We start from the raw sequence: 15,773 nt of genomic DNA, 5'->3' as shown, positions 1-15,773 counted from the left end.
AAGAGTTGACTCATTGGAAAAGACTCTGATGCTGGGAGGGATTGGGGGCAGGAGGAGAAGGGGACAACAGAGGATGAGATGGCTGGATGGCATCACTGACTCGATGGACCTGAGTCTGGGTGAACTCCGGGAGTTGGTGATGGACAGGGAGGCCTGGTGTGATGTGATTCATGGGGTTGCGAAGAGTCTGACACAACTGAGCGACTGAACTGAACTGAACTGAAGTATTTAATGACTGCATAATTCAAAGGTCAAATAAATTAAGCAAGCATTGATGAATTGAAATGAAATTAATTATATCAAAGATGTTTAAGAAGTCAAAGTAGATTTTATTTTATTAAAAATATGGCATTTTATAACGACTTTCAGGAAATGCTACTATGGATATGAATCAAACAGAAAGCATGAACATGGGTAAAACTATGATGTGTCTTTGAGATGTCAAAATATTTAAATAAAGAAATGAAAAATTCAATAGGCGGTCTAGCTGACATTTGGCATCATGAAACTGGATATATCTAAAAGGCCTTTAATATTCATTTATTCATCCTCACTGTATACCTGCTGACTTTTTAGTATTCCATTCAACTAGTACAGAGATTGTGTGTTTACGGTCCAAGTTCCATGTAAACTATTTTAATTTTCCTTCCAGCTGAAAACCCTTGAAGTCCCCCACCATTGCATTTTTTCCCTAAAATAATTGGTTTGGAATCAATACACTCAATTCTCTGACCAAAATGCTCTAGATTACTTGTCATCTTTGGTCACTTGGGCAATACTGAAGATATGGATGCAACCTATGATATTAGTATGAATTTAATCTTACAAATACATACTACAACTGATCAGTTAGTTTGGATTATTGAATATGGATTATGAAAGTAATTATTTCAGATAAACTTAATAAATTATATCACCTCACTTACAGAAAGTTTTAACAAATTGCTTGTAATCATGACCTAAAGCAAATGAATCACAGCAGACTCCCTTTCATGTACTTTCATATAGACAATGCATCTTTAACACTCTTAATTGCCATCTCCATTTAGCCATTCGTTGGCACTTGGAAAACAGTGAAATTTTCCCCAATAGCATATTTCATCTCATTATTTTATGTGTACAAGTTAAAAAGTCAGATTTTCCAGTATTAATTATTGTATACAGAAACTGAAGGTAACTGACTACATTTTCATACATATTGTTGGAGCTTATAATCATGGTCAGAACAGGCTCTAATTTCTCATTTTAAAGATATATCTGAATAAGGGCCTGTGATACTTTTAAATAGGTGCTACAATCATTAGGTGAAAACACTTTGATAATAAGCATGCACATGTATTCATCAAACAGCATTTCTCTAATTTACTGCAAAATTATAGAAGTCAATTAGAACATACTCATATCATTGTTCACATAACAGTAACAATAAGACCAATATCAAAGGTTCCTTAAAAATTTTGATGTTACCATCACCACTCTGCCCTTCTCCTATCACTATAAAAATAAAACAAAATCATAAACTCTTCTCCTTTGAGGATCTCAAAACAAAACAAAAGCTCTAACTTTCATTATTCTAGTACAATGAAAACTAAGATTTAAATTTGGCTTTTTAAAGTAATGACTTACAATTGGACTTCTTTTTTCATCTTGGCTTACCTTGGGCATTCCATACACACATTTCCCAAGGCTTATAGTAGTTTGCTGGTGAAGATTTATGCATAAGGAGTGATATGTCATGATTTCTTATTAGTTTGATTGTGAAGTATGGTAGTTTGTTCTTTTGAAAAATTAACTCATTTTTGAATGTTCAAAGAAACAGGCTCAGTACAATGTTTTGCTAATATCTCATTTATAAGATTTCCACAAGCCATGAATGGAAAACATAAGAAAATTATAAGCTACAGTCAGAATTTTTTTCCTTTAAAGTCACCTTTGAGAATTGTGTTACAAAATCACACAAAATATGTGGGTCCAGATGTACTATTAGCTTTAAATTGAGTATCTCTATGGCTATTAATATGTTTCTTAAATAATTTGGGTTTTCTTTGATGCCAGGAAGAGCTAAATATGATCTGTACCTAAATTTGAATTTTCTAGAGAAAAAAATGAAATTGGTTAAGTTGTTTCTTAGTAAGGGAAAGGGCATTGACAGCATTGGTTGATCTCCTGACCAACTAATATCTCCTTGTTCAACTATTTTTAAAAAATAATTTCAAGAAATAAAATGATTTTAAAGAATACCCATATATCCTTTACCCAGGTTCATCTATTGTCAGTATTTTATTACCTTTGCTCTCCTTCTTGATAGATTAAAAGCATTGTTTTCTGAATTATTTGAGGGTAAATTGCATTAGTCATAGCCTTTTAACTTTAAATTTTTCATCATGTATCTCCTAGGAATAGGGATATTCTCTTACATAATCACAAATTCATGCTTTTTAATTGAACTTGAACAACAAAAGATAGCTTACCATCTGCAATTTCATCACCTCCAAAATGCTGTCGGTAGAAGAGCATTAATTCAATATTGTAGCATTTGTAGATGATCACAAGCAGTACAAGGAGGAGGAAGATTGCTCCCAGGCCTCCTGCAAGCTCAATTTTGTAGATTAAATCTGGAACAAATAAAATAAACCGGAAAAGGTAATTAAATCATCAATACTGAGGAACTTCCAATATTTCTAGTGTCTAAAATGTACAGCCCATTGTGTTTTTCTTTACAAAAGATTCTTGATAAGTGCAGTAAGTAGATGTGTTCTTGATACATTTGTGTAAATCAATTTTTATCAAATTAACTCTCTTCTAAATACTTGAGAAATTTTACTGTTGAAAGTGATAAGTTTATCTGAAAAAAAAAAAAATAGTCTCTGGCACTTTGTTTTGAACACATCTATATCTCACATGTATACTTTTGCTTGAAGTGTATTTCAGGAAACTATTAGAGTTGCCTTTTACTGGGTTCATGTCCAATATTTTGTTGTTTCTGTGAAATTATCTTTTGGCAAAGGACGATTACCATCTAATACTTCTTAGGCCACAGGCCCTATTCTTCTACAGGAGAACAGAATCATAAAATTATTCTCAGAATCAAATAAAAGCTAATGAGCTTGCAGGATTTAACTATTTCATTTAACCTTGGTAGAACATAACCCAATAGAAGGTAGGCAGGCGAAATTAGCTTATCCATTTTTCCTACTTAATTGAATAAATGACTATAATTTATATGCAATATAATATGCCCAGTGGGGCTAAAAGAGCATAAGAAATCCAGGCTAATCACTTGGCCTATTCAGCCAACACAAGGGTACCTGATAGCAGCCTTAGGTTGTTCCAGTGGGGCACCCCTAGAACTGTGACAGTTGGAAAATTTAAATCAATACATAATGGAAAGAGACTTAATATACCCCAGGCTCAGAGAACAGTGACTTACCCGTAGCTTAATTAGTGATATTACAAAATCTAGGGTGTATCATCAAAAGAGGAGATAGTATCATGGATTCAGAGAAAGGGGAAGTCAGAGAAGAATTTAGAATATAAATTCAGAAATGTCCAGAGGAGAACTGCTGAATCTGAAAGACGCCAGACCAGAGACATTTTCCACTTTGGTACAGGGAAATTCATTGTTCTCAACAGAACACAGGTAAACTTACCTTGTAATGAGCTGCTGCTGCTGCTGCTGCTAAGTCGCTTCAGTCGTGTCCGACTCTCTGCGACCCCATAGATGGCGGCCCACCAGGCTCTGCCATCCCTGGGATCCTCCAGGTAAGAACACTGGAGTGGGTTGCCATTTCCTTCTCCATATAATGAGCTAAGTTCCCTTTAATCTAATCTCATAATTGCCAAGTGAGTCTTTTATTATTAATTCAGCTTACCATGTAACTACAAACTGAAAAAGGAAATGGCATTTTGGTTTGTACATCAGTTGTTTATGAGTTTCCTGGGCATCAATCAGCCTCCCTGGATGCATCAATTCTGGCCAAAATCAAATTGATGACCATGACAGACTGCCATTATTGAAGGTCTCTTGACAAGAAGATCATCAATCATCCGTATTTCCCCGAGATTGTCTCTTATCTCTATATAGGCTTATTGTTTAAGATAAATTAGGTTCATTGTAAAAAAAAGAAAAAAGATAAATGTATATAATATATATTACAAGTAATGTATATTATAGAAAAACTTTCTACTAGTCTACCATCTATTCTCTAAGTAATCTGTTAGGGCAGGAATTACTGATCCAAATTCATTAATGAATCTGACTCAGCAGTTTGTTCACTTACTCAAGGTCTTATAGTTAAAAAGTAGACCTGAAAACAGATATTTTAATTTCAAATTTAAGGTTCTTTTTACTACACCACAGTTTTGTAAGCTCCATCCTGGAAACTGTCAGTGAAAAGCCTTTTCTTTGTTCTTCCATAGAACTGTTGGCAATACTTCTCAAAAACATATGATTTGCAGTGAACTTTGGCTCCTTCTGTCCTTTACATTTTGAGGAAAGAAGCTAAACTACAATTGCCAGGCAGAATGCTAGGGCTTACAGATCTCAAGCAGGTTATTGAAGGGTACTGAAGAATTCTGTAGCTATACCAGAAAGAAACAAGGAGCTCCTTCAGTTCAGTTCAGTTCAGTTGCTCAGTCGTGTCCGACTCTTTGTGATCCCATGGACACATGGGATCCCTGTATATCACCAACTCCCGGAGTCTACTCAAACTCATCTCCATTGAGTCGGTGATGCCATCCTACCATCTCATCCTCTGTTGTCCCCTTCTCCTCCTGCCTTCAATCTTTCCCAGTATCAGGGTCTTTTCAAATCAGTCAGATCTTCACATCAGGTGGCCAAAGCATTGGAGTTTCAGTTTCAGCATCAGTCCTTCCAATGAACACCCAGGACTGATCTTTAGGATGGACTGGCTGGATCTCTGAAGGGACTCTCAAGAGTCTTCTCCAACACCACAGTTCAAAAGCATCAATTCTTTGGTGCTCAGCTTTCTTTATAGTCCAACTCTCACATCCATACATTACTACTGGAAAAACCATAGCCTTGACTAGATGGACCTTTGTTGGCAAAGTAATGTCTCTGCTTTTTAACATGCTGTCTAGGTTGGTCATAAGTTTCCTTCCAAGGAGTAAGCGTCTTTTAACTTCATGGCTGCAGTCACCATCTGCAGTGATTTTGGAGCCCCCAAAAATAAAGTTTGACACTGTTTCCACTGTTTTCCCATCTATTTCCCATGAAGTGATGGGACTGGATGCCATAATCTTAGTTTTCTGCATGTTGAGCTTTAAGCCAACTTTTTCACTCCTCTTTCACTTTCATCAAGAGTCTCTTTAGTTCTTCTTCACTTTCTGCCATAAGGGTGGTGTCATCTGCATATCTGAGGTTATTGATATTTCTCTCGGCAATCTTGATTCCAGCTTGTGTTTCCTCGAGCCCAGCATCTCTCATGATGTACTCTGCATATAAGTTAAATAAGCAGGGTGACAATATACAGCCTTGACGTACTCCTTTTCCTATTCAGAACCAGTCTGTTGTTCCATGTCCAGTTCTAATTCTTGCTTCCTGACCTGCATATAGATTTCTCAGGAGGCAGGTCAGGAAGTCTGGTATTCCCATCTCTTTCAGAATTTTCCACAGTTTATTGTGATCCACAGAGTCAAAGGCTTTGGCATAGTCAATAAAGCAGAAAGACATGTTTTTCTGGAACTCTCTTGCTTTTTTGATGATCCAATGGATGTTGGCAATTTGATCTCTGGTTCCTCTGCCTTTTCTAAATCCAGCTTGAACATCTGGAAGTTCATGGTTCACATATTGCTCCTTGGAGTCCAGCATATGAGAACAGGTTTTAGGTTTCATGGGGAAATAGAGAATTTGGTATTTTAAAGGAGGTGGAGTAAGGGAGGAGATGTTAGTGGCCAGAGACAGCATAGCCAGTCAGGAGAGTCACTCAGAAGAAATATAAGAAATAAGATGTTATACTTTTTGAGTAGGAAGAGGGGGAGGATGGGGGAAAAAAAGGCAGTGAAGCTGCTTTGAGAGACAAATATGTTACAATAACTATAATTATGAAGGGCCTCATATGAGGAGGGACAGAAAATTGGAATCTATCTCTATCCTGCCTGCTGTAAGAGGTGGTCATTTGGAAAATTAAGTCACAAAACTTCAGATAAAAAACAATCCTATGTCATATTAGCTCTGCCTCCTGCCTTCCCTATAGAAAGTGACTCCCTAGGAACCACTACCAGCCTCTGTGTGGGTGATAAGGCAAGCTTGCTTATGAGACCTCTGTGGGGCTGCAATATCATAATCTTCACTTGTTTTCTTAGCATGTTACATCAATTATGCATTTTTAATAGCTAGTGTTAAATTGAAAGGGCAACATGATTTTCTTTGGTTTACTCTGAAAACTGAATTCTCTTTGATCTTAGATTATTGATTGTCTTGATTCAACATGTTTTTCCTGTTGCAAAATGTTCATTTAATGTTGTAATTTTTTATGAACTCTGTCTCTCTCCCTCAGTGTCTCTCTGGTCAGAACAGCTTTGAACTGTTTTCAAAGTCACTTAATGGGATTTTTTTCAGCAATTTCTGTGTTATTTACAGAGTAGAGTTGCTATTAGGTAGATGGAAAACTTCAGCAGCAGGAACAATTTGTGCTCCCAAGTAGCAGACACCTTTTTTAGCAGTAAACTTATGGAAGAAAGCTATGGTGTGAAAAGTATCCTTTTGGTTTTGGGGTCCATTTTATAAAAATATCTTTGAAATATATTATCTAATGATGGCTGTTTACATTGAAAACTGTGGATCTAGATCCTGAGATTCAGCCAGCATTCTTTGATTCAGCCCAGGCAGTCACATTAAAAAGGAAACATGTATCCTATAATCAGAGGGCAGAATTGCCATCAACCAGATGACACCTGGCTTTTCTTTTGTCTTCTGTTTTCAATTGTCACTTTCCATCTCAGCAGGATCTATACTTCCAGGGACATTTCCCTGACTGAGAAGGTGAAAGTCATTTTATTTGGACTGTGTCATGTATACACTTCACAAGGATAGAGATAGCCAGAACAGGAAATATTTACGTGACTGTAACTTTTTCTAGGCACCCAAAGTACAAGTATAGTTCTTTGTAACCTTCTTAATTTGAACCCAACCAGTTCTTCACTTTGAATGTGAAGATCAGACAACATAAGATAGGACTAACAGCAGTTGAAGTCAAGGGGCTGGAAATGTTCTGAGCTTGCTCATAATTTGGGAAGCAGGTTAGGAGATCCCACATGAGGGTTTCCTATACAGGTTGGGGATTCAGGGTAAGGCAGTAGCACTAGGAATGAAGAGAAAGAGAGATTCATTGGTATGTGTCTGTGGTAAAGGGAGCATACCCAGAGAAAATAGAATCATCAGAATTTCCCTAGCACTAAGTTAAGAATCTTGGCTACTCAAAGCACTTAGAATGAATTTCTTACTAAAAAGTTCCTTGTACTTACTGGCAAACAGTTTGTCAGAGAGTGAGGAAGTGCTAGGTTAGTAAATGCAGGTAGAAGATGCATACATAGGTAAGGGGCATCTTGCTTTGAGAAAGGCTGACACTATTAACTGCATATTAGACATGAGTTGTCACTTAACAAAAGGCCTTTTCCCTTTGTGAAAGGATTCATGAAATGTTTCTTCTCTATAATGATCACTTGGGGCATTTTAGATATTTGATTATATCATCAGGAAGTTATTTTTCCATAAAAGGAGCCACACTCATATTCCAGATGGAAACACTGTGGCTACTAATGCCAGGCTATGTTGTGATAAAGCCTGAAAGGTTCAACTTTAAAGGAAATAACTGAAATTTTGCAAGATGAACTAGAGTTCAGTCTAATTTAATATGTTGGATCAGGACCATAGGGCTTCTTGTTCTTTTCTGAACCTCTACCATACTATTGAGAGCTCTCAAGTAAAATGGAATAAGGGAAGATGAATTGCATCCTTTTGTGAAGCACAGTGAAAAAATTCAACTGCTACCTAAAACAGAGAGTACATACTGGTATACCATGGGCCAGAAAAAAAAAAAAAAAAAGGTTTTTTGGTCTGTATGTTTCCCCAAAAGTTGATACTAATACTTAAAAATCAAAATATTATATATTCAGTCTTTCAACTTCACTGAAAACTTGGAAGCTCTCATATCCATAGTTACACTTTTCAGCAAGTACGACGATAATCTTCTATGAAAGAGTAATGACTGCCCTTTAAAGCACAGCATGTTTTCTGTAACCTGTGTTTAATATCCAGCCTTCCTTTTCTTTTAATTGCCATATCTACCTGGCTATTCAGGTCTTTGTGTTTTTATCCCCCAATCTGGAAATTTAATGTTTTGAAAAGAGAAATGCATTCAGATAACCCAAAAGATACCAGTCAAGACCAGATCTCACGGAAATCCTCTCTTTACCAGTCCTTATCATCCATCCTCCACCTAACTGCTCTAGTCATCTAGCAGGACCATTTTCACCCAACAAGTGCCTGTGAGCACTTACTATATTCTACATGCTTGGGATACAGCAATAAGTAAGGCAGGGAAAAGTCCCTGTTTTTATGAAGTTTACATTCTAATGTGTGTGTCGGGTGTCGGGGGAGACAAGTAGAAAACAAATATGGAATATGATATCAGATAGTAGTAAATAAAGTAAACAGAAATAGAGCCAAGTGAGAGGGAAAAGAATGTGATGGGTAGTCCATCAATGCATGAATAGATCTAGAAAATTTGGCATATGTACACAACGGAATAGGCTTCCCCAAGTGGCTCAGATACTAAAGAATCCACCTGCAATGTGGGAGACCTGTGTTTGCTCTCTGGGTTGGGAAGATCCCCTGGAGGAGGGCATGGCAACCCATTCCAGTATTCTTGCCTGGAGAATCCCCATGGACAGAGGAGCCTGGCAGGCTATAGTTCGTGGGGTCACAGAGTCGGACATGGCTGAGTGACTAAGGACAGCACACAGCAGAATATTATTCAGCCTTAATAAAGAAAGAGATTCTTGTCATTTGCTACAACATGGATGAAACTGGAGTGCATTATGGTAAGTGAAATAAGACAGACAGAGAAAGCTAAATATAGTGTATGATATCACTTATATGTGGAATTTTTTTTTTTTAAGTTGAAGTCATAGAAACAGAAAAGAGAAAAGTGATTGTCAGGGGATGGAGGGTCAGGGAGAAAATAGGGTGAGATTAGTAAAAGGGCACAGATTTCGGGTAGGTGAATATGGTTGGAGGAGCTAAGGTATAAAATGGTGACAATAGTGGGTAACACTGGATTGTATCATTGAAATTTGCCAGGAAGGTAGAAATGAAATGTTCTCACACACACAGAAATAAAAGGTAGATGTGTGAGGTGATTGTTAATTAACTCAATGGGGGGAGTCATTTCACAACTTACAAATCATCATGTTGTACACTTAAAATATCTTACAATTTTGTTTGTCAGTTTTATATGATGGCTCAGATGGTAAAGAACCTGCCTGCAATGCAAGAGACCTGGGTTCAATCCCAGGGTCGGGAAGATCCCCTGGAAAAGGGAATGGCTACCCACTCCACTATTCTTGCCTGGATAATTCCATGGACAGAGGAGCTTGGTGGGCTACAGTACATGGGGTCACAAAGAGTCGGACATGACTGAGTGACTATCACTTTCACTTTTTTTTAACTCAATAAAGCTAAAAGAATGTTTTAAAGAAAGAGATTGGGTAGTACTATCTTATAAAGAGTGACCAGGGAAAGGTCTATTGAGAAGGTAGTATTTAAACAGAGGCTGTAAGAAAAGAGGGAGTGAGTCATAGGAACTACTGGGGAAAGAGTGTTCCAGGCAGAGGAAGTAGTAAGTGCAAAGATCAGGAACCAGGACCATGCTTGGTGAGCATGAGAAATAAAAAGGAGGCCAACAAAGGTCCATCTAGACAAGGCTATGGTTTTTCCTGTGGTCATGTATGGATGTGAGAGTTGGACTGTGAAGAAAACTGAGCGCCAAAGAATTGATGCTTTTGAACTGTGGTGTTGGAGAAGACTCTTGAGAGTCCCTTGGACTGCAAGGAGATCCTACCAGTCCATTCTGAAGGAGATCAGCCCTGGGATTTCTTTGGAAGGAATGATGCTAAAGCTGAAACTCCAGTACTTTGGCCACTTCATGCGAAAATTTGACTCATTGGAAAAGACTCTGATGCTGGGAGGGATTGGAGGCAAGAGGAGAAGGGGACGACAGAGGATGAGATGGCTGGATGGCATCACTGACTCGATGGATGTGAGTCTGAGTGAACTCCGGGAGTTGGTGATGGACAGGGAGGCCTGGTGTGCTGCAATTCATGGGATCGCAAAGAGTTGGACACGACTGAGCGACTGAACTGAACTGAGTGTATGCAAAGTTTAAGGCAGATTGTGGTAGAAAATGAGATCAGAAATGTCTTGGAGGACATGGCAAAGATTTGGGGTTTCATTAGTGTGGTGGTGGTGTGGTTAGTTGCTACGTCAGGTCTGACTCTTGCAATACTATGGACTATGGCCCACCAGGCTCCTCTTTCCTTGGGATTTCCCAGGCAAGAATACTGGAGTGGTTAGCCACTCCCTTCTCTAGGGGAACTTCCAGATCCATGGATCAAACCCGAATCTCCTACATTGCAGGCAGATTCTTTACCGACTGAGTTACCAGGGAACTGAAGGTTCTGTAATTGGACGGTTCTGACTAGAGAAATGATATGATCTGACCTTAGTATTTAAAGGAAAAATCCAGATACTGTGTTGAGATTAGACTGTAAGGGAACAAGGGGCAAGTGGGGAGACCAGTTAGGGGGGAAATGCAGTGAGCCAGGTAGTTGATGCTGGTGGCTCAGACTCAGATAGTAACAATAAAGGTAGGGAAAGTGCTCAGTGTAGATGTGTTATAAAGGCATAGCCATCGAATTTCCTGCTAGACTACATAAAGCATGTGTGAGTATAGAAAAGAAAAAGTCAAGGATGATTCCAAGGATATTTGGCCTGAGCAACTGGAAGGATGGTGATGGAGATGGAGAAAGCAACTGGAGGATCAAGTTTATAGGGAGGAGAAATCAGGAATCCTGTGTGGGACATGTGAAGCTTGATATGCCTACTAGATATGTTTACTAGTGGAGTTTTTGAATTGTTGTCGAATAGGCAGTTAGGAATACAACTCTGGAGTTTAGGCAAGAAGTCCGAGCTAAAGACAAATTTGGGAGATGGCAGCAAATAAATCATGAGCAAAACTGAGGTGGAGATGGAATGAAATCATCTAGGGACTGAGAAGAGGGGACCTGAAACCTGGGGAACTCTAATGTTTAGGAAGATGGGAATTAATAATCTCAGTTATTCATGGTTTAGACACATTTCCTTGTAGAAGCCATGGGAGGCAGCAGTTTTACAGTGTACCTTGGTTTCTAGTGTGAGATTATTGGAAGTGAAGGGCAGCTAGTGGTTACTTTAATCAAAGGAAAATGGATTTATTTTAAAACTCAAGGCTATTTCTACCTCTACTGACTGACTACATAAGACCCCCCTCATTATTTTTCCTCTGAGCAAGTTTTTAATTATAACACTTCATATATTTTTTGCAATTTTTTGTTTCATGAGTAAGGTTTGTCTTTCTTTGTACCCTCACTGCCCTGCAGACTATAAACCCCATGCAGACTTAAGGATGTCTATTTCCTAATACCTAACACAATGCTTGCTATACATGCTCCTCAATAATAAAAGAGAACAGTATTCTTTCATTAACCAGAAGGGGTTCTAAGTGCCTATTAGTGGTGAGACACTGCCCAAGTTACTGAGGATACTTAGGTGCAGTTGAGTCTGGCTTGGAGGATCTCTAAGCCTAAAATGAGACTGAGATGGACAGGAACAAAACTATCCTTGCAACACGGTTATGTGGACATGATCAATGTCTGCCTTTCATGTAGGTGGACAAGTGGTTTCTAAGTGCAGACAAATTCCATTTAATAACACTTTGAGCATGATATACTTCATATCATATCATTATTATTTGAACCTCAAAGTGACTCTGCAAGATAGGTATTATTACCCCTATTTTATAGATGAGGAAACTAAGGTTTAGCCTGTCTAATCAGACAAGTTAGTCCTATTAAGGCAGGCAATTAAGTCAGTGGCTGCACTGGGATCTCCTGAAGCAGGGTTTCATTTCACTGTCCATGTTAGACTCCTCTATACTTAAACACTCCATTATTTTAAAATAAAATCATGTCCAGCATCATAAGAAATGGTGCTAAAGAGATAAAAGCATTATTCTCAGACTAATGACATTTCCCTGCTTCTCCTAGAGCTGCTGGGCAAGGTCAAGTATTAGAGCTGGTGGGAAAATAGAAATTCCACCTTGGCTACAAGGTACAACTAGGGACCTTGCTGATTGAATCTGTTCTATTGCTCTATAGCCTAGACAAGAACACTGAGAACATTTGTTCAGTTACATTTACAAAACCTTTGCTAGATGCACATATACAGAAAGTATTTTGTCTTTTGCAGTAATCAGGAGTCGTGGCAGGGTAAGAGCCAATCTCGGAAGCTGCTCCAGCTGCTGGAATTGTTATTCCTATATCTACTTTTCTCTCTTTTATTTGTAAATTTATAGTTTCTTTTCTTTGCCCATTATATGCAATTTCCACCCCATATGGAGTCATCTCTGGAGAGTGATCTACATAAAGGCCAAACTACTTAAAAATATATGCACTTGCTGAAGGCCTTGAACACCAGGTCATATCATGAAATATTGTTCATAATCTTCATTATAACAATGGTAAAATATTATATGATACTAGTCCTTATTTCTATTTATATCCTAGTCAGGGAATTTAATAAGTGACTGTTTCTTATCTAATAGTAAAACCTCTAGTATTTCATTTAAGCAATATAAGATGAAGGTGAATTAGAGAGAAAAATTTAAATATCAATGCCCATCAAATTTTATGTAATACTTATAACCAAGGTATTTTTATCTCACTTGATTTTTAAAAATTTTTATTTATTTCAATTGGAGGAAAATTACTTTACAATATTGTGATGTTTTTACCGTACATCAGTATGAATCGGTCATAGGTATACATTTGTTCCCCCCATCCTGAATCCGCCTCCCACCTCCTTCCCCACCCCATCCCTCCAGGTTGTCACAGAGTCCCTCTTACAATGTTGGTGGGAATGCAAACTGATACAATTACTATGGAGAACAGTATGCAGATTCCTTTAAAAAATAGGAATAAAACTACCATATGGCCCAGCAATCTCACTGGATTTAACACAGTTTAACAGTATTTCATGTCATCTGTCCATTTTCTAATGATATGAAAGATCATAGGCATTTTATGGTAATATCCACAGCAAAAGAGAGATTTTTCCTTAAAAATAAAAAAAATGATTAATAGAAATTTATACTAGATAATAAAATCAGGCCAGGAAACATACCTAACTTCAATAGTTACTACGTAGCTAAACAAACTATAGTAAGTTATAAAAATAAATACCCTTTTTACGCAGCAGAACACTGGCATGTTTTCGTCCATTTCGATTTTCCACATGGCAGGTATAATTCGCCAGGTCAGCCTCCACCACTGAATCAAAGATGAGTGCCAACTCAACTTCTTTTTCTCCAAGATGCTCTTTGAGGAGCCTGAAATAAAGGAAAGTACTCTTGGCTAATTGGTTTGATTTGGGGAGAGCCCAGTCATGCAAAGACTGAAGATAGTTATTGTAGCTCACTAAAGTCTCCAGTAGGCTGATAGGTGTAGGTGCAGAAACTTCAAAAAGAAAACACAAAAAGTGACTTTTAATGTGAAGATCATATGGGAAAGGAAAAAAGTGAGGAATTCACTCAGAAAAAAGAAATATTAACGTGCCACTAGGCTCTGATAAATGAAGCCAGTATGATTTGTGTAGCAAACAGGAGACACTGGGCTCCATATTCTAAGCTGAGCTTATGAAAACAAACTGGATTTTTGCATCATGACATGAAGGGGAAAAATCTATAGAAATGTAGGTTTTGTGTTAGAGTTTTGACAACAGGGGGTAAGACAGTTAAAAAGGGGGGCCTTGAAAAGAATTGCTTTATAAGAAATAAACTAAGGGTGGTTAGTGGCATTCTATCCCCAAATATCAATAAGAAGCCTGTTCTCTACTTTCTCCTGCCTTTTGTCCAGTGCAGACATATACCCCTAATCCTCCAATGTACTACTATGGCCCTTCTTCCCCCCACACCCCCCCCCCACAACATTGCTCACCATTTGTCTTTCTCCTTCCCTCTGCACCCTCCTACCCCCACAAGAGAAACTGCCTTATGTGTATTTTTTTCATAGTCCTGCCTTTTGCTTTCTCAAGTGAGGTTACAGGTCTTGAATGGCCAGTAACAGTTGTTCTTCACAGAGGAGCTGAGTTGCCAGGAAACTTTCCTGAGGGGTGCATCTCTTATTTCTTTGGAGAGCTATATTCTCGCCAGTGGCCAGCTGCCTTCTGGGTGAGGTGAAAGTGGGTACCCTGCTGACTTTTAGTTTCTATCTCCTGCTTTAAACCAGAGAAAGAGCAAATTGTGAGTCTAAGTAGTGGAAAGCCTGCCATTAAGGTCTAGGGTGAGGTTGTTAAATATATGAATTTGCAAGAGGGAAATTCTCATCTCCTTTTTGGATACCTGGTTATGAAGGCAGTGAAGAACATTCTGATGTATTGGTATTTACCATAAAGTTGGAAAAGACAACTGTACTCAGAGAAAACTGGGTTATAAATATGGGCCTCCCACTTACAAGCTCAAGCTGGATTCTTACAAAGTAATTAACTCAATGGCACCTTAATATAACTCATCTTTAAGCTGGGAAAAATACCTACCCTCCTTAACTTTGTTGTGGGGGTAAAATGGTTTAAAGTGATTTTAAGATTAAATAGCAGATGCAAGTGCAAATGAATGTCATTAAACACCAACATTTCATTATCCAAAGGGAAACTGTTTACATTTTGGCTCCTCCAAATATATTTGTATTTATACATGTTGATACTTAAATTTGGCTTGGATGAATCTCTTCTGGATCCCCTCTGAGAGAAGGGAAGGCTTAAAGTTGGGTTGGTGGAAGGGAGTTCTTGGAATATGAGACTCCCCCGTACTGAAATCCTAAACACAGATTATATCCCCAATACACGTTTTTAAAATTAACCCTATTTCTGTTACCTTCCAATAATATACATATCAGAGAGTTTATAATACTGGCATTTATAACTTGAATAAATCTCCTTAGTATAAGAATTTTCTTAATCGTATTTTGCTGGTAGTCTATTAATATTTTTCTTCTTGGCTAAACTTGCAGTTCTCTTCTCTTTCCCCTATCCCAACATAAACCTAAACAAGGAAAAATGGGAATTTACTGTCTTCACAGTTTATGTTGAATTTTACTCCATTTTATCCCTGCTATGTGCAAATAGCACTATATGCAATTTTTTAGTTCTGTGTGACCCTCTATGGAATAACCCCCTTTAATGCCAGAAGCTGCTTAAGCACCACAAATTAAATTTGATTTAAAGCTTCACGTGTAGGGCAGCCACAGCCTTTGCCAGGCATGAGGCAGAAAGCTGATCCTGTCCCGCCAGACCAAGCCTTTCCCTCTTCATTTCTAATGCAGTTTCCAAAAACAGCTCTTCACAGGCTGCAGAAAGAATCTGGAGAGAGGATTTGAAAAATGATCCTTCATCCATCTATTAATATATATGAGGTGTCTTAATTATCAGCTCTTGAAAATAT

The 15,773-nt window shown here is 38.0% G+C and overlaps 1 protein-coding gene across 2 annotated transcripts in view; it reads right to left on the bottom strand.

Moving 5' to 3' along the window:
- IL1RAPL2 (interleukin 1 receptor accessory protein like 2) overlaps positions 1-15,773 on the bottom strand; it is a 1,456,614-nt gene that overhangs the window by 19,161 nt on the left and 1,421,680 nt on the right. For both annotated transcript variants that reach the window (XM_027533545.1, XM_027533546.1), the window contains 2 exons: positions 13,519-13,664; positions 2,472-2,615 (listed from right to left, as the gene is read on the bottom strand). In XM_027533545.1, coding sequence (XP_027389346.1) covers positions 2,472-2,615; positions 13,519-13,664 — 290 coding nt within the window. The remainder of the gene's footprint in view (positions 1-2,471; positions 2,616-13,518; positions 13,665-15,773) is intronic.

Source organism: Bos indicus x Bos taurus, chromosome X (genome assembly GCF_003369695.1).
Source record: "Bos indicus x Bos taurus breed Angus x Brahman F1 hybrid chromosome X, Bos_hybrid_MaternalHap_v2.0, whole genome shotgun sequence".
Classification (NCBI taxonomy): Eukaryota; Metazoa; Chordata; class Mammalia; order Artiodactyla; family Bovidae; genus Bos; species Bos indicus x Bos taurus.
Note: the sequence above shows the minus strand (reverse complement) of the source record. Positions and strands in the feature narration are given on the sequence as shown.